General features: G+C 35.7%; 1 protein-coding gene across 2 annotated transcripts in view; it reads right to left on the bottom strand.

The window, feature by feature from the left end:
* The window catches only part of LOC136032173 (WD repeat-containing protein 35-like), a 130,101-nt gene that overhangs the window by 39,380 nt on the left and 70,904 nt on the right, over positions 1-19,817 (bottom strand). For both annotated transcript variants that reach the window (XM_065712361.1, XM_065712362.1), the window contains 5 exons: positions 16,956-17,044; positions 13,272-13,429; positions 8,870-9,113; positions 3,155-3,333; positions 114-461 (listed from right to left, as the gene is read on the bottom strand). In XM_065712361.1, the coding sequence (XP_065568433.1) occupies positions 114-461; positions 3,155-3,333; positions 8,870-9,113; positions 13,272-13,429; positions 16,956-17,044 (1,018 nt within the window). The remainder of the gene's footprint in view (positions 1-113; positions 462-3,154; positions 3,334-8,869; positions 9,114-13,271; positions 13,430-16,955; positions 17,045-19,817) is intronic.

Raw genomic sequence — 19,817 nt, 5'->3', positions numbered from 1 at the left:
GACTTCTATCTAATTGATTCAACATTTTATTCAACCGAATCGACGTTTTATTCAACTGATTCGACGATCCAAATTAGATGAGAGAACTACAAAACATAGAGATTGAAAATTACCAGTTACATATGTCTGAAAACTGCTCTCCTAATGCGTCCCATGCTTCTTTATATTCTTCATCTGTGCTACTTGCAGATGAATCAAGCAAATGCAGAACTCTATCCCATTCTCCAAGGATCCTTCTCAAATCTACGGCCAAGTCTCTTCTGTCGGCTTGCATATATAATTTTTCTGCTTTTTCATAATCTCCGAAATAGGCAGCTAACTCAGCTTCTTTTAATAACTGGTTTTCTGTCGCTTTCAGTTTCTGAACAAGTTTAACACTTCTGTAATCCAAGCATTTAACAAAGGCAGTTTCTGCAGCTTCAAAGTTATAAGAATTTAAGGCCGTTTCTCCAATAAGTTTCCTAAAAAAAAAAAAATCTAGAATTACGAACAGCCTGAAATTACCTTCTTATGTAAGAAGTAGAAAATGACGTATCTTAATTTTAGGGAGGCAGCAAGCTTCTTGGGGGGGGGGGGAGGAGAGGAGGCTATAAAAAGTTTTAATTTGGCTAATATAAGTCTTTGTAATGAATTGTCACAAAGAGAACGTATAATTTAGCGTTAGGGCGAGTCTTTTTTGTTTCCAGTTGTTTAATGGAGTTTTTGCGTTGTTCCTGAAATGTCCGTTTTTTAGTTCAAAAAGCGAATAATACTTTAAATTTTTATGTATGGTAAAGAGTAAAGCAGCTCTTCTAAAAGAAATTAAATTAAAAAAAACAAGTTTTTTTAAATGAAAGTACGGAGCAACATTAAAACTTAAAACGAACAGAAATTACTCCGTATATGAAAGGGGCTTTTCCTCCTCAACGCCTCGCTCTTTACGCTAAAATTTGGCTCTTTCTCTCAGCTCCACTTTTTAAAACAATAAGAAACTTTAGCGTAAAGAGCGGGGCGTTGAGGAGGAAAAACCCCTTTCATATACGGAGTAATTTCTGTTCGTTTTAAGTTTTAATGTTGCTCCTTACTTTCATTTAAAAAAACTTGTTTTTTTAATTCATTTTCTGGACGTTATGTTTTGATCTTGGCTCTCCGCACATAAATAATTAAAACGAAATTTTCATATTAATTAATTGTAATTAATCGGAAGATTTTGATAAAAAAGAAGCGAGGGTGGAGGCCTAGTTGCCCTCCAATTTTTTGATTACTTCAAAAGGCAACTAGAACTTTTAAATTTTTACGAACGCTTTCATTGGTAAAAAATATACCTAAATTAAGAATTAACTTACGTAACGACTTTATATGTAATTATGTTTTTATTACGTATATGAGGGGGTTCAACCCTCGTAGATACTTCGCTCTTTACACTAAAGGTTAAATTTTGTCCCAATTTCTTGAGAATGACCTCTGAATCACAAAGGCCGTAGAATAAATAGTTGAAATTACTAAAAATACTTTAGCGCAAAGATTGAGGTATTACGAGGAGGTAAACCCCTCATATGCGTAATAATTTTTGTTCGTTTTAAGTTTTAATGCTGCTACTTACTTTCAGTAGAAAAAACTTTTCATATTTATTTTTTCATTGTTTTTTCAAATAATGCTAGAAAATCCTGCGCCCCCTTCATTGAAATTCTCTTCCCCCATGAGAGGTTTCTCCATAAAAATATCCTCCCACCTCAAATCTCCCCCCTAAACCAAAAAAAAATCTCGCTGAAAACGTCTGTACACTTCCCAGTAACCATTACTATATGTAAACACAGGTCAAAGTTTGTAACTTGCAGCCCCTCCCACGGGGACTGCGGGGGAGTAAGTCGTCCCTAAAAACATAGTTATTAGGCTTTTCGACTATGGTGAATAAAATGGCTATCTCAGAGTTTTGATCCGGTGAATTTTGGGAAAAAATGAGCGTGGGAGGGGGCCTAGGTGCCCTCCAATTTTTTGGCCACTTAAAAAGGGTACTAGAACTTTTAATTTGCGTTAGAATGAGCCCTACTGCGACATTCTAGGACCACTCAGTCGATACGATCACCCCTGAAAAAAAAACAAAAAAAAACAAATAAACCTTTTGTCTTTTGGCAAAAAAATGCGAAATTCCACATTTTTGTGGATAGGAGGTTGAAACTTCTACAATAAGGTTTTCTGATACACTGAATCTGATGGTGTGATTTTCGTTAAGGTTGTATGATTTTTAGGGGGTGCTTCCCCCTATTTCCTAAAATGAGGCAATTATTCCCAGGCTTGTAACTTTTGATGGGTAAGACTGATCTTCATGAAATAACAATATGCCTTAAATACATTATTCTTTATTTAATTATGGTTTCGCCTGCTACTTTATGTAGAAAGGGTTCTCATATGATTTAAAATTGGAAGTTCTAGCATGTTTTTAGAGAGTTGAAAGTGACTGGAGGGCAACCACTTCCACTCTTTTCCCCTTTTTTGCTACCTGAGCAACCCTGTTACCACCCAGGACATCCTATCAAAATTTTGTGATATCCTTTTTCTTCGAGATAGTCGAGAGTAAATATGACTCTAAAAATGATATAACCCTTCAGCACCTTAGACAAGGAGCATAAATTATGAGGTATATTGTAAAATACTTAACGAACATTCTGGCAGTCCAATTTGAAAACATTGCTCGGTATAATCTCGACTCAAATTCCAAATTAGGATCTGATTACAGCAAAATCAATGAAGGTATGACTCCCAGCCAAGTGTTCAATGGAGGGCACAATTTTGAACTTGTTATTAATTTTTTTCAAAAATATTGCTTTAATATTGATTGATTTAAACCATCAACGCAATACAAAGTATAAGGATGTCCGATGCTAAAATGTCTGAAAACCAGGAGAGATTCAGTCGGCTATGTTTCGATTTGCTTTATACTGATTTTGTTTCACCATTGGCAAAATATCTTTTTTTTTCCTTTTTATTAAGAAACGTGGTTTAACCAATCGTTTTATTTTCTGCAGGAAACAGCTTAGATGTCTGAGAGGAAGTATTCCAATACCTCTATTGTAATAGATATAACAGAACCAAATGTATTTTGATCATTATTCATTCAGGCTATAAGCTTGACCGATAGAAAACATTTATGTTGAATAACAAATGGGAGACATACCATAGTCTTGGGTGAGGGTGTTTTTCAACAAAAGCGGTCGCTTCTTTTGTCCCAACTTGCTGTAGCAAACTTCTTGTGTCACGCAATGACTTAACTTCCATTGTCACGAAGTGATCTTTCTTTGGAAATTCAGGATTTTTCAATAATTCGTCCAATTGAACAGCTTTAACCTCAAGATCCTGTGAAGAAAAATAATAAACTTCAAGATAATAATTGATTCAATATAGTTACAGCAAATGGCCTAGGATGCGTCTGAATTACGCTATTGCTTGTCACAGAAACATGCTATCTAGGCTTTGCCAGAATTGTTAAAAAAGAATCAGATTCAGAAATTCAGGTTTTTCAACAATCTATCGAGTTAAACAGTTTTAAACTTGAAATACTGTCGAAATATAACATATTTCACAAAATATTTGAGACAGTACAGTTACAGCATCAAACTGAACAGTTTAACTTTGAGATCCTGTTGAAAGAAGAACATATTTCAAGACAATATTCAGTTGCAGCATCCAACTGAATAGATTTAACCATGAGATCCTGTCAAAAGATGAATACATTTCAATACAATATTTGGGCCTATACAGCTATGGCAAACAACCGGGACATCATTAGTCTAAGTTAGTCTGTCAGAGAGAAAATCTCAAGACTTCGTCAAAATAAAAATAAAAAAAAAACGCGAATTTTCCACTCATCTTCGGCTAGATGGATTGCCCAAATAGCGTTATATGAGCTGGCTTTTTTGTAGTATTTGTTAGCCTGCCACAGAGATTAAATAAATAAAAAAAAGTTCTACTGAAAGTAAAGAGCAACATTAAAAGTTAAAATGAACAGAAATAATTCCCTGTACGAGGGTGGCTGACCTCTCCTCAGTACCCCACTCTTTACGCTAAAGTTAGATCTTTTGTCGCAGTTCTTTAATAACTATTCCTGAAACACAAGGACCATGCAATTAGAATCAGGACTTTTTCTGAAAGTACTTAAAAAGCTTTAGCGTAAAGATTGAGGTATTGAGGAGGGGGACCTCCCTCCCCTCATATGCCTAATAATATCTATTGACTTTAAGTTTTAATGTTCCACCTTACTCTCAGTAGAAAACAAACTTTTTTAATTTAATCTCTGTGGCAGGCTAACCAGGAAAAGCGTTTTTTTTTTTTATTTATGATTATTTTTCAAATAATACCTGGTTATCCCCCCCACTGTGGAAAATCCCCCATGAAAAATTACACCATAGAAAGTTCCTTCCATGTAAAATTCTTCCGCCTGGAAATTATTCCCGGATAAACCATCCTCGCTGCGAATTCTCTACAGAAAATTTCTTACTTTCGATTCCGCCTGTAAAATGCTTCTTAGCATACTTTCATTTGAAGAAAGACTTGTTTATATTTAATTTCCAATCTTCATTAAGGTCATGAGGGAAAGCATGTGAACCTCCCCTTCCCCCCAATGGAAGTTTCTCCCGCAGAAAATTTGCCCATGAAAAATTTCTCTTGGTGATATTTCCCCCATGGAGAATTTCTCCCGTGGGAAGCTCGCCCACGTAAAAATCCCCCAGAGAATTTCAACTCGGCTGAAAGATTTCCCCGGCCAATTCTTCCAAAGCATCTTCACATGTAAAAAAAGGGTCGCGTAAGACGAATGAAACGGATATCGGATACGAATCTTGGCAAATTCCGCCCGTGTAAAATTTATCCTGAAACGTTCACTCCCGAAAAGCTTCATCCCATCTAGATATTCTCCACATAGAAAATCCATCACCAGAAAATCTCCCCTCCTCTGATGACTGTCGGTACACTTCCCTATAACAAGTACTATGTGCAAACAATGGGTAAATTTCACAATGTGCGGCCTTCCTCGGGTGGTTCTGGGGGGGGGGGGGGTCGTGTCATCTCCAAAGACATAATTATTGCATTCTTTCAGCTATACTGAACAAAATAGCTATCTGAAAATCTTTTCAGATGACTTTTGGGAAAAAAAGCGTAGGAGGGGGGCTAGCTGCCCTAAAAAATTATTAGTGACTTAAAAGGACACTATAACTTTAAATTTGCGTTCGCATCCGTGATCTGTGACCCCCTCCCCCAACCGAAAAATGTATATATACTTCCCAATGACAAATACTATACATAAGCAATGGACAAAAATTCATAACCTAAAGTCATGTCCCCAGGGACTGGGGAGGAGGGTCATAATATCTTGAAAGGTAAAGTTAGTGAAAATTTCAATTATGCTGAACAAAATGGCTATATCAAAGTTTTGATCAGTTTAATTTGGAAGAAAAGGGGTGTTAGACAGGGGCTAACTGCCCTCCAATATTTTAGTCGCTTAAATAGGGCACAACAACTTTTAATTTCCGTTCGAATGAGCCCTCTCTCGATATTCTAGGGTCATTGGTTCGATACGATCACCCATGAAAAAAGAAAATGAAACATAAACACTCCGTGATCTTTCTTCTGGCAAAAACATAAAATGCAACATTTTTGCAGACTGGAGCATAAAACACCTACAATAGGGTTATCTGATACGCTGAATCTGATAGTGTTAATTCAGGCAAATTTTCTCAGGTTTGTAGCCTTTGATGGGTAGCACTAAAATTATTTCCCCCTTTTTCAAAATTCAGGCAGATTTTCTCAGACTTGTAGCCTTTGATGGATAACACTAAACCTAATGAATTTTATAAATTCGGAATCAGCATAATAAGCCAATTCATTTGATGTATCCATTGATATTAAAATTTTGTTTTTAAGAGTTCGGTTACTATTGAGTTGCGTTGCTCCTTACTTACAATTCTTACTTACAGGTTTTTACAAGTTTGTTGTAGGTTGCCTTAATGCAAATCACATAAATTATTTCATCTGGTGGTCTCGCTATCCTATCCTGATTCCCTTGCAAGCTATTAGCAGAGACTGATTACTTTATTGCCGCTAAGCTTGAAAATCATGTAGTAATTAACGTTTATCTGCCTACAAATTATAACAACGAACAGTCTGTTTCACGATTTGCGTCCGCCTGCAAGCTTTTTTTCAGGTTTCTTAAAAAAGTTGCCTGTAAATCTGTTATTATCAGCGGAGATTTTAATGTAGATGTAACAAACACAATGTATCCCCGATCCCAAATCTTCTGGGGCTGCGTTCATCCCGACTATTGTGTATATGGCCTAAGAATGACAACGTTTTATATATTGGGCCGATTTCCTCAACTTCTAGCTTAGTTTATGTTGTTGCTTCGTTTGACAGTCACGAGGTCAAAGTTTTAAAAGAAGGATTCTACTCTGACCACCTTCCTATCTCTACTTGCTTTTACTCATCCCCACCTATGGCTCAAAATACAGAATCGAATTGGTTTTACTACCAAAATTGGAAAAATGTGTCAAGTGAGTCTTTTAGTAAAGTCTATGACGGGTTGCTGAGCAAAATCAAAATGCCACTCAAACTTTTATGTGATCGTGCTGTGCAGCCACAAAGTGAAAAGGACATCTCAGTTGAACTGAAAAGCCATAAATTAATGCTGATCCAGAAGAATTTAACTCGTATTGCTGAAGACCCCTCCAAACTCTGGAAATACAGCAAGCCTACCAAAGCCTAGAGTGATAGTGTGCCTGAAAAAAAAGTGTGTTGAATATTTCGCGAGGAAGTTCAGTGCTCCCAATAAAAACAAAAGAGGAGTTTTTTTTTTTGAAAAACAGCTTGACCTTGTGCTGTCAAATGAGACTACATCTCTCCTAGCTGTGTCACCAAGTGCTGTTCACTCTTTGATTCCGAAGTTAAAGAACAAATCTCCCTCTGGTATTCTATTTCGTCAAGGCACCTGCAACTTGCAGGTGCCTTAATCAAACAACACTTAGCACTACTGTTTCAGATGATCCTTGTTTGTGGTGTAGTCCCTTCGCAATTTTGTATCGGACAAACAACTCCCATCCTTAAAAAGGGCAAAAAAGACGCTTCTCTGTGCAGTTCTTAACACCTTATTACCGTCTCATGTACTACTTTCAAGCTCTTTGAGTATTTTTAGATTAGAGATATTGAAGAAAATTGTTCCACCCCTCCTCGTCTGCTTGGGTACCAGCGTGGCTTAGGTAGAGAGCATGCTCTCTTTCTGCTTATAAATGTGCTGAAGGATATTGAAGAAAGAGGTGATTTCTTGGTCTTATGTGCACTCGATGTTGCAAGAGCTTTAGACTCGTGTATATTTTTGCAAGTTTTGCTTGAGGCCCTTTTGAAAGGTACTGACGCTGCAGTAATTACTCGTTTAAGATAGATGTACAGAAATCTGAAGGCTGAAATTAAAGATGGTAGTCAACTATTTCTGATTCTGAAAGGTGTACGCCAAGGTGCTCTGACTTCTCCAGTTTTGTTTAACAATTGTGTTAGCGGTGCTCAGGATAAGCTGAACTATACTTTTATCTTCAAAGGAGTTGATCTTTCGTTAGTTACGTTTGCAGATGACCTACTAAACCTTTCTTGCACTTTTCAAGGATGCTCTTCAACCTTTAAGTTTCTCCAAGAAGAGCACGAAGACATCTGTTTTAACTTTAATACTGATAAAACAGTTTTTCAACCATTCAGCTATAAAGGAAATAGAAAGTCAATAAGTCTATCTGGCTCTCAGGCTCCTTTCACTAGCAGCCTTACTTACCTCGACATGCTTATTGGAGCAAACCTGAAAGAAAATGTAGACCTGGCAATTGAAAATTATGCCAGTAAGATCCAGGCTGCGTATGCCTCCCTGGCTTCAAACGTTTCGTATCTAAGTAGAGTTCACTGTTCTCAGCTATATAATAGCCTAACATTTCCTCACTTACTTGCCCTTGTTCCTGTTTGATATTTCCTTAATTGTGGCAAGAAAAAGCAAGTTCATCTCCTTCACTTTAAATTTGGAAAGTATTTAATGGAACTTCCAACTTGGACAAGTAATTCTTTTCTGCAAAGAAAGTATCAATTCGTAAACTCAGCTCGGATTATTGAGAAGCGTGTGTGTGATTTCTCTACCGAATGCCAGAAGTCTTCCCATCTTTGGTGATTTCTGTTTTTCCCTTGTTTGTAGTTATCAAAGTGTGTTTTTATTTCTGTTGTCTCTTTTTGTTTTTTCTTGATTTTTATTCTGTCTTTTTCTGGGCTTTCTGCCCAGTTTTTTTGTGATGGGTTATAAATAAAATGATGATGATGATGATTCCACGATGAAGCACCCATCTAGAAATAAAAGAAAAGAATACTATAAAAATTGTTTTAATGAGGACACGGACAATTTTCACTACAATATTTAGGCGTTTATTTTTGTTTTCGTTTAATTTTTTTTTGCTACAAAATATATTTCGCAACTACAATTTATGTCTTCAAGGTAGTGGATATTATTTTACAAACCAGACTGTACTGGTACTAGAGGCTCCATACATGTTCTTCGAGAAGTTTAGTTCTTTTTTTGTTTCTTTTGTAATTTTATAACTTCAATTCTTTTTCAATTAATGTTTTTTACTATGGAAAAGAAATCCTGTGCTTTTTATCTCTGAACAAAACAATTATTTTTTGTTTGGGTCTAAGAAAGACTTAAAGCAGAGGTTCTTACTAAAATTGAATCTGCGGTACGTGGGTCAGTGCTCTTTTGGCTCGAAAGTCGGGATAGCAGCCTGCTAATCTGCTTTTGACCTTCCCTCCTAACCTGTGTGCAGGTATTCAAGGTAAATATTAACATTTTAAGAGATCTCGGTTAATTCACCAAACGTACCTTAAAAGAGCACAAGTGCGCATTGCTCTGTTGTGGCTCTTCAGGTTCAGTTCCACGGAAGATGTACATCCTTGTTTTTTCCATGATTGCAAACATGTCCGGATTATCCGGAGCCCAGCGTATATCCCAAACATCTTTTCGTTCAAAATCTAGCCACATCCCTAAGTTATCGGAAGTAAGCTCCATGTATGGTCTTAATTCGAACATTGTCAGGTTTCCATTGATGTCAATAACAGCTAACTTCCTAGAAAAGAAGACTATTATGAACTATTTATCATAAGATCATTGAACAAAGTAGGCCTAAAAGCGTAACATTAAGTAAGCTTTATACTAACATTTGATAATGTGGTAAATTCACATACCAGCTATTTCGATAAGGAAGTCCAGTTTGCAGTTAGACATTAAAGCTTCTTGGTTGCACTATCGGTAATTCATTTAAGTACCAATGAGCTCATAAAATTGAGTATGAATATTTTGATAGTGAAACTGGCATCCAGTTCAGCTTTAACAACAATCTGCTCGTAAGTGCAGTAAAGAGCGGTCGTTTCCTCGTCTTTTGAGGGCTTGACATATGCAGAGCCTTTAATTCTGGCATGAATGGTCCTTTTTTAAGGCCCATGAGCTCGGTGTATCTCCATATATTATATTCCTACATATACAATGAACTATTGGCCGTTATTCCGGTTTTTTTTCCTTACAACTCTCATATTTCTAAAGAAATGATTTATATCAAGAAACGTGTACACCAAGATGGCAAATGCATAATATTATTGTTCAACGGTGCTACCATCGAATTCTAGCATGTGATAAGACAATAATACTTTTTCTTTCGGGTCCAACTGTAGCTGCAGAGGTTTCCTGACAATATCTTGTATGTATTCCGTTCCATGTCAATATGTCAATACCATTATACATGTTATGAAGCGTCCTCCGAGGTGACTGCTTCTTGTAATGATAAAGTAACTCATGCATCTTGTCTTTCTTTTGTGGCCACATTGACGCGACCTTCGTCCACGCTCAACTCTGACCTGTCACATCGTTTCCAGTCTGCAAACTTTCAACAGATTTTGTGCTACGAATACTAATGGTTTTAACAAAGTCAACCCTTCGTGATTAAGAGCATTTGACTAATATGGTTTCAATAATTCTGTAAAAGGAGAACTAACTAGATGACCAGTAAAAGACCCAGGAAAAAAAGCATCAAACAGCTGATTGTAAAATATAGATATAAAAAGCGAAACAGGTCTGAAGCCAATACTTCTATACACATATATTTAGCGCTGATTTTCACAATTTTTTTCTTCAAAATCTTACGATTGGAAATTTTGTCTCACGATCTATCGATAACTATCGATGCTCCAATTATTGCCGATTCGTGGCAAATTTTGATTGATAAAGTCCAGAAAAAATACCCAATTTTTAGTTTGATTTGAGAAAAAAAAATCAAGCTCAACCAACTCAGATGGCAGACCTTAACCGTATTCAATTATCTATTAACAGGTTTTTCAAAACCAAGGCCACAAGAACACCTGTAACCAAGTACAGAGCGAACCACGGCTCATAATGAAAGTAAGGACCAACATTATGACTTAAAACGGTCAAATTATCCTACATTCACTGATGTATAAATATTTACTGACACTTAACTGAGAGCTTTTCCAAGTGCACCAAATGTCACCATTTGTTAACGACAAGTAACTTGGTTTTAATTTTTGTTTGATTTTAGACTTAAATTAGGTTTGCTCGCCAAGCAAACCTAAATTTCCAAATTTAAGATTTTTCAATCAAGTAGGCCTACACAGAATCCTCCGTTTGTACTGTTAAGGCCGTGATTAAGTGAACTGATGGAACTCGAAAATCCCATGATAAAATTGAAAATTTATATTTAAAAAGTACTCAAGTATTCATTGGTGGAAGATACCGCTTTTAATATCAGGCTGTAGCTTCTTGAAGATGCTACAAAATGTTTGCTAGGATTTTACTCTATTTCCTCTAATTGCTTAGAAATCTTAGAAAATATCTAGCTCTTTTTCACAAGTGTACTCTATGAAGGATATTGCTTTTAGAACAAAATCGGTACTATCATGAGCAGAAGACAATAACCTGCAAGATTATTACAACCATTTTTCGATGTATTTTCCTGTTTCGAACAGTCCCATAGAATATTTTCAGCTACTTGAAATTTTTACAAGTTTTTTCCTGAATGAATCGTTTCAGATCGCCCTAGAGACCAGATTGACAAGCTAATATAATTAACCTGCTATTTCCACTGTGCTATTTGAAGGGTTTTTGACAATCGATGGTCTCTAGAGAATTGAGAGACAGAAGGCTACCCTAGCTACAATTTCAACCTCGATGTTTTCAAGTTCACTTAATCACGGCCTTAAGGGAAAATGCGGGTATTTATATAGTTTTATTTTCTCTTCTGCAGCGATGGTGCTGTCTTGGTTGCATCAAACGAGAGGATATAAGCAATGGAAGTAATAATTTATCATTCAATTTATTGTACTTCTTCATGAATAGGTTAAAAACAAAATATTGGAAAATTAACAATCGCTGTAGTTATGTTAAAAGCCTAGAGTTTAATAGCTTTCGTTAACTGTCATTCACAAATCTTGTGCAGCAATTTCAATAGAGCAGCGAGTATACCAAAAATAGGGCAAAATGGAGCATGTGTTTATTAAAGCTAATGAAAAACACTTTTATTTTGTTCCTAAAACACATCCAAGACCATCTGCAAAAAACATTTACGGATTTTTTTTTTTTTTCAACTCTCTTGAGCGTCTACCGATTCTGAGCAACCATTGAGAGAGGGAGAGAGAAAGAGAGGGAGAGAGAGAGGAGGGGAGGGAGATAGAGAGAGGTAGAGAGAGAGAGGTAGAGAGAGAGAGAGAGAGAGAGAGAGAGAGAGAGAGAGAGAGAAAGAGAGAGAGAGAGAGAGAAAGAGAAAATGAACCTTGAATATTAGTTGCATTTTCTTTTATTAATAGGGCAAAAATTCTAAATCTTGCCAAATTTTACCAAAAGGGTGAAAGTCGACTGTTATAACCACTGTTTGACTACCTTTTTTAAAATTATTTCTTGGTATTTGCTTATCTTATTGTAAGCGTGATAAAATGATGTCCAGAGAAACCTTGTTTTTTTTACCTAACACTAGTCCATACAGTCATAGTCCACATAAATTTTCTTGCTAAATAATTGCATACTTATTGGTTTTAATGCAACTAAGATATAAAATAGTCTTAAAGTGGTCAATATATTTATTTCTTCCTGTTAAAAATAATGATTTTTTGAATTCACGGTTTATATTTTTTTACGAAAACACATAAGAGTGAAATCATTTCTACTAATCGTGGAATATTGTTTCTCAAGGGAGGATACAGCATCAATGTTTAGGGGGGGGGGTAAGAAAAAACATCGGTTTTCCCATCGATACTTTTTTCTCCCCTAGCCCAGCAATTAATGTAGCTTCCAACCGTCTGGGGAAGAGACATGCCCATAAATCCAACCCCTTGGGTCTACCCCCGTAGTTTCTCGGATATAGTGCTACAAGAACACATTCAATATATAGCCACATTACCCAAAGTTTACAAAATATCTCCACCATTATCACCGTCATCTCTACATTACCCCCTCAAAGTTTGCAAACATTTTCATGAACATTTAAACACATTTATAAAAGAAAAGAACAGGATTGACCGAGGTAGTCTCCACCAATCATTAAAAGGCAGGGACGCCATAGTTTTTATGGTTATACAGTAAATTTTTCGAACCCAATTTATTTTATCAGTTTCTTCTATTCCATTATCTGGTATTCACGATTTCAAATGCATTCGACTTTACAGAAAGCATTTTGGAATAAATTGAACTTCATATCTTGGACTGGACGAAAAACTACTTAAATATTAGCTGCCGTTCAACACCAAACCCAATTCAAAAACTCAATCTTCGCTACATCTAACAGAAACAAAAGGCATTAAGGTCTTTGGAATAAGGAAGGCTGTTCGACAATAAAATAATAGAAAAATACCAATTATATTAGATTGTAAGGGTATCTTCCAAAATAAAGGTTCCTTATCATTTTTTTAGGCTATTTAGGAGCTAAAGCTGGATTGGGGCAGTATATCTAATCTGTTTTAGTTTTTGTTACTCGTAACAAGTAGCCTAATAACAAGATTAAACTTGATTGGAATATCTGTTTCAAAGCAGGATCTATAATCACACACTTGTATATAATCACATAATCACATACTTTTAAGCCGATAATAGTCTAATTTCCTTTAGCTGGACCCCTTTCAACTGAATGTGCTCTTCTCCTACCAGGACAAATACAATCTATTTTTGATAATACCAATGACACACTATATGCTGATTAAAGCTTAGTAACAATCCTAGTACTTACGTAACTGAAAAGTTTAGAGAAAGGCGAACTGGCTTTGACTTAGTCTCAAGAGTTCCAACCAGCTTCATATCTGATGCCGTATAGATTTGTATATTTGATTCAGTGCCAATCAGCATTAGTTTATCTGATGTTCCAAGACAGGTAATTTTAGAATTATTCTGAAAAAAAAAACATTTGATCATTTCTTAAATTCCCACGGCAGAATCCCTTCCTGAGGAGTGCTGCGACAGGGGGCAAGAAAGCTCATGAAGAGCTTTATCTCTTCATACCACTGTTTACCAAGACAATGGGAGAAACCCATAGGCAGAGAGTTTTTGCTGACTGCCTGAAGGAGGAAATGTTCAGAGAGTATATTTAAAAAGCAGCTTAATTTGTCCTTGTACACTTGTCTGAAACCAACTGATAATATGATATTCTGTCAAAACCACAATATTGCTTCGAGAGAATATGTACCAGATGCATCAGACATTCAGACCTTGCAATCGAAGTGGGTAAATGACAACTGGAATACTGAGCATTCATGACATTCCAGCCACTGCGAAATATACGTCTTTTTTAGAGAACAAGAGGTATTTTCCCTTCAAAAAGGTTAAGAAGACTTAAGTACTAATTTTCATTGCATATTTTGAGCCTTTGCTACAGTAGAATTGTAAGAAAACAAATGTGAGCTGGCAAATAACGGTGTTGCTAGTACCAAAGGCTATATTTTTAGATTTTGTAGAAAACAATTTAAACTTTAGCATAAAGAGCTATGTTGAGAGCAACAGCATACCCAGAGTCGTATCCGGGATTTTTTTTAAAGGGAGGGAGTTAAAAATTATTTTTTTCAGGAGGTAAAAAAAAAACTTCAAAAACGCATCAAAAATTTGTTTATATTAATTTTCGTTTCGTTAATAAGAGTCAGACAAACGTTTTGGAGAAAGGGGGCACAAAACCCTTAGTCCCCCTCCCCCTGGATACGGCCTTGAGCAGTCTTATTCCAAATTAGAGTAATTTCTGTCCGTTTTAACCTTTACCATCACTCTGTGATTCGAAATTTTTTTTCTTTATCTGTTCATTTCGGTATGTTTGTAATAGACAAATTATGTACGCTACCCAACTACCTGTGTAAAATCAAAACACAATATCATGCATGAAGCGATTTGATCTAATAATTTTGACTCCGTGACTATCTTCATAGAATTATATAATGCAACCTTTTTCTTGCTTTCACCTGATAGCATGGCTGTTATCAAAATATTGTCCTAATTCTAAAAATATCTTTTCTAAAGTTTACTTCTTTTGCATCAGCATAAAATGCAGAGACTTTTGATGCATGTATTGTATTCAAAAATATAATATTGGAGTTTTAGAAATAAAACTCAAGCTTTAAACAAACAGAAATTGTTGCAACCATTTATGGGGTTGCCTCCTCCTTTCGAAACACCCTCCGAAAGATAGGATGTTACTTGCTCTTCACCAAATTATTTTTTTTTTAAACAATTTTTTTCAATTAAAAGTAAGGAACTTAAAACGCACAGAAACTATTACGTATACGAGGGGGTAGCCCCCTTTTCAATTCCCAATCTTTACGCTAAAGTTTGGCTTTTTGTTCCTATTATTTAAGAATAACTATCGGAATAATAAGCTTTTTTAAAAGTTTTAAAAAACTTTTGCGTAAAAAGTGAGGTATTGAGGAGGGGGCAAACCCCTCATATACGTAATGCTTACTGTTCATTTTAAGTTTTAATGGTTTGTTCTTTACTTGGTTGCAGCTATATCTGATGAAACTTACATAGTCCCCATTTATGATGAACAATATCGATCCTCTATGCGTTTCTTGTATTATCTTGTCGAAAGATAAGCATGTATAAATATTGCAATCACTTATTACGTCATATATGGTTATAACCTACTATTATGACGTCATTCATGAAGTTTGTACATCCAAATACAGTTTTTTTTTCAGAAAAATACTTTATTGTAAATAATTTCTTTTATTTCAAAAGCCGCTAGATATGACAGTTTCCTTTCAAATAAGCCACTAAACAGCTCTCTACAATGTTCCAGTATCCAGCTACCGGTGGAGAAAAATCGGAAGGAAAAAAAGATACCGTCGATGCGGAATATCGTGCTTACAGCCACTTTTCTTGTTTTTCAAGCCAATAGATTTTCCTCGTTATTCAAGCCAAGGAGCAGTAAGTTTCCTATTGAGAGGTTTCGGACAAGGCAATTCTAATAGTGTGCTTTGTGCTTTGATCTGGCTCCTTTTTTTTAGGAGTTAAGGGATATTTTATCTTTTACTATGTGAGGTGATCGTCTCTTTCTAGGTTGCTAGCTACCGCTGCAACCAAAATTTTAAAATTAACCGAAATAGTAAAATATAACTTATGAATCAGTTTCAGATGGCGATTTTTTTTTCAAAGCGCGTTTTGAACTTTTGGTTGCAATGGTTCCTATTGTAACTTATTTTACCGTCGAAATGATGGTAACAATTAACATTTAATTACTAAAAGGAGAAATTGCAGGATCAATAGCCATGGTAAAAGCAATCACTTCATAAACCTAACTTTCACAAAATGCTTAAAGGCATTAAATTAAACATCCCTGCATCATCCTGAGAGAAACAGTATGTCTTCATGTAGCAAGCAAAGAGAGGTGTGAACGCACAGCGACGATTCGCTGTCGTGGCAGGAATCGTTTTAGGGAGAGCAGAAATTTTATTAGTAGGAGCGGATGTCTTCAGCAAAGCGAACATTCTTTTCATTTAGTAGGTTTGAACTGCCCTCCCCTTAAATAATTTTCTGAGTCGTAAATTAGTCTTAAAAAGCAGGTAAAAACACCTTAAGCCACCCAAACACATATAGTTTTGCCTCCCCCACCCCCAAAAAAATTCTTCAGTGGCTTAATATTTAGGTTACTTCCTCCACTCTTAAGTTTTAATGTTCCTGTTTTCTTACACGAGAATAACTTATACTTAGTTATTTAACAATAAGTAAGGAGTTAGATTGTACCGAAAGCATTGTTGCTAAGAAATTATTTAAGAACTCCTCTATGTGTCGTATAATCATTTATCAGATCAATTATTATAAATACATGCCAAGAGAAGAGGTGTGCATCAGAAAGATAACTTCCAGAATATCAAATTTATCATAATACTTACGCATTTTATACGTACGTATTATTACGTATATTGCGTATTATTATTACGTACGTATTCAACAAAACTTGAAGTTACTCAAGAGTAATTACGATATTAATTACCAGTGTAACTACCAAGAGTAACTACCACGAGAGTCAGCTCAATTTTGTAAAACGGAGGTAACTCCCCTCCCCCCCCAAAAAAAAAACTGTCACAAACCAGAATTTTCGGCTTTTAAATGTCCTTTCGCATAAAAAAAATTCTTGGTGTGCATTGGGTATTCCTTTTTTCTGTATTTTAACCCAAGCAAGCACAAATACAAGATTTCACGTTGGGGAGGGAGGGAAATATAAAGAAAAACCAATAGTTTTTTGGATTAAATGGGAAAATAAAACGAAATAAGAAATATTTAGAGATACGGATCGGAGCACGGGGAAAAACTCCCACCCCCTGTGAACTCGCTTTGTTAGCAGTAGTAGTTGCAGTAGTAAGACTGCTGCGACTCATTTTATCCGGTGTTTATAGCCTTAAAACTGGACATGAAAAGTAAGAAATTTACCAACCTCATCAGGGTTGGGTACATCCAATGGTAGTCTGCAAGGAATTAGTATTCCATTTTTCAAATGGTAGTAGCTGACTGAAGACGAAATTTCTGAAACAAACAAGACAAAGTCTTAATGAAGGAATAAGAATCATACGTAAAAATCTTCGTTCAAAAACACTTGCGAGGCCTGAGCGTCCATGCTTCAAGTGTTGGTAACAATAAAATTTCCAAAATGAAATAGTATAATTATAATGTAGAATTCATAATTCATCATAAAATTTCGTTAGTAGTAAGCAAGTGCTATTTCTCAAGAAGACAGTTTCCACTTGTCGTAGATTAATTAATTCTTTGTAAATGCAGCTACAGTCAGTAGTGGATCCTACATTTTGAGAGGGAAAGGGAGTAGCTTCTTAGAATTTTGGTGACCCACCGACATACCCGTAGCCTAGAGCTTTCAACTTATTGTTTTTTCTTAGTCCTCGTTTCTTTTGCTCAATTGAACAGTAGGCAAATATGTTGATAGTATTTTCGCCTTGCCAGATTCATATTGGTGTTAGTAGAATCCTCTTTGTCTATCACCTTGCTCTGTCTAACTTTGGAGATTAGCCCGTGTGACTGACAGTTTTCGGATTTTCCTTCTGTAATACGAATTTTATCAAGCTGTCTCCACTTGCACTTTGTTCACTATTGGCTACGATACTCTGGATTAAAATGATATCAACTTATGAGAAGTAAGTATAGAAGAGAACAGTTGAAATAAGTTTAAGTTTTGTTAAAAATAAGCCGGGAAGAAAAGAAGCTTTTTAGACGGTAAGTTTCCCTATGAGGAAACGCCATGCACAACTCCTACTATAGGGTTTTTCCGTCCTTTCATAGCCATCTCATAGCCTTAGAGATTATCCCCTGAATTAGAGGATTAATTTTGTTATGACACTTACTTTATTCAGCTGTCTCTGTTAGTAACCTCTTTTCTCTTTCCATTTCTTAATGGCCGTAACACTATGTATCAAGCAAGCTTTGAATGATTAAGGATGGTAAGAATAGGGGGAGTGATGTGATAAATTTTGCCTTTGTGATAAATACGATGAGAGATTTGGAAGGTATATGTGTGAAGTTTAGAAGCATATAAAGACATATATGAAGCATACAATTTTTCTACCACTTTCTAAAGTAGCTCTTTTACATGATTTATTATAAAGCTTACATTGTGTGCCAATCCACAGAAATCCGTGCTTAAGAATATCTCTGTATGAGATTTAGATTTTCGAATGTTGTTTTCTTGTTATGGTGCATTTGGGGACGGCAGAAAAAAATAAATAGTTTCTTTATTTTTAATTTTGTTTCCAAAGCTTGCTGCAAATTTCATACCTAAAATGCAGCACTTGATAATTTAAAAGAATATTTCCGAACATTATACGTATGTTAATCCGCAAACTTTAAGGAAAAAAGTTTTACTTATTTTGATTAATTTTTAAAATACACAATAAACCTTTAAAAAATGTTTTCTTTTTTTCTTTTCTTTTTTTCGTTACTCAAAAGTCATCAACTGCCTATGACTTATCGAAAACATTGTCAGTTGCTGCAGCATACATGCCATTATCAGCTGATGATTCATGAATAAACTAACTGCAAATAACTGCAGCATTCATTTTATAGTTTAAAGTATGATATGAATGTTGCAGTGAGATTTAGACCCTAGTAGCCTTCTAAATTTTAGAGGGTTTTAGACCATGAACAACCAATTTTTGCTTCAATTGGAATTTGTATTCTCTGGAAATTTACCCCTTTTTTGGGCGAAAATTGAATGTTTTGTGTCACAAAATGGCAGAAAGTGCCACTTTCCCGTGGTTTATTGAGATGGAGAAGGGGCTCAAAACCTCCGGTGCAGCGTCTTAGACTAACAACAATCAATTGGTTATCTGTTAATTTTCATTCTCTGGCCTGTTGACCCTGTAAGAAGCAAAATTGGTGTTTTGCTGCACACAACACTTTGTTTCAAATGAGTCCTCTATAAACATTCTACGGTCACTTATTGGTTACGACCACCCCTGGGATGGAAAAAAAGGATCATGTCAGTGTTTCCCATACAAAAAAGTTATTCACCTTGTTATTCAAGGTGGTGAGGACATGCACCTCTCCTGTACAGTTTTTTTTAACCATTATGACTGAAAACATGCACTTTTATTTCGATCAGAACAATTTTCAAGGAATTTTCGGGCGATTTTGCGAATTTCCTATGAATCTCTTTTCACTATAAGCTTTCACAATGAAGATAATTCTTACCATTCCTGAAAATAGTGACCCTATGAATGAATGAATGAATGAGCTTTATTACCCGTAAAAGTTTAAAAAACTCAAAAGAACGGAGTATTATAAATAAACAAAAACAAAACGATAAGCAGCGAGAAAAAAAAGCTAACAAAAGACAATATGGACTAATTAACCAGTATCAATATGGAAAAAAGGCTGCAGGTGGTCGTAAACGTGAATAAAGTTGACAGTCTTTTTACATAAGTCATCACTGGAAGACCGAATCCGAGAAAGCGCATCTATCAAACCAAATCGAGCAATTATTTTTCTGTTTCGGTGCCATCTAGGAAGCCGGAGGAGGAATTTGCAATATCTGAAATAAGCCGTACGTAGAGTATGGCGATCTTTCTTACGCAACAGATGAGCCATGCCTGATAAAAACAAAAGCACAGGGGCGCAATAAGCATTATAAATCATGCACAAACCGTTGCGGTTGTAACGGCTTTTGTTTGGGGATATTTTGCCGTAAGCAACGCGTAGGTTTTTCACGGCTTGATTCACTAGGGATGAACAGGTAGTGGAAAGTGTTGGGCCGAAACACAGACCAAGCCAACTAACTAAAGAAGAACAT

The sequence above is a fragment of the Artemia franciscana genome, chromosome 10, assembly GCF_032884065.1.
Source record: "Artemia franciscana chromosome 10, ASM3288406v1, whole genome shotgun sequence".
NCBI classification, from domain to species: Eukaryota; Metazoa; Arthropoda; class Branchiopoda; order Anostraca; family Artemiidae; genus Artemia; species Artemia franciscana.
This window is presented reverse-complemented; position numbering and strand designations above follow the sequence as displayed.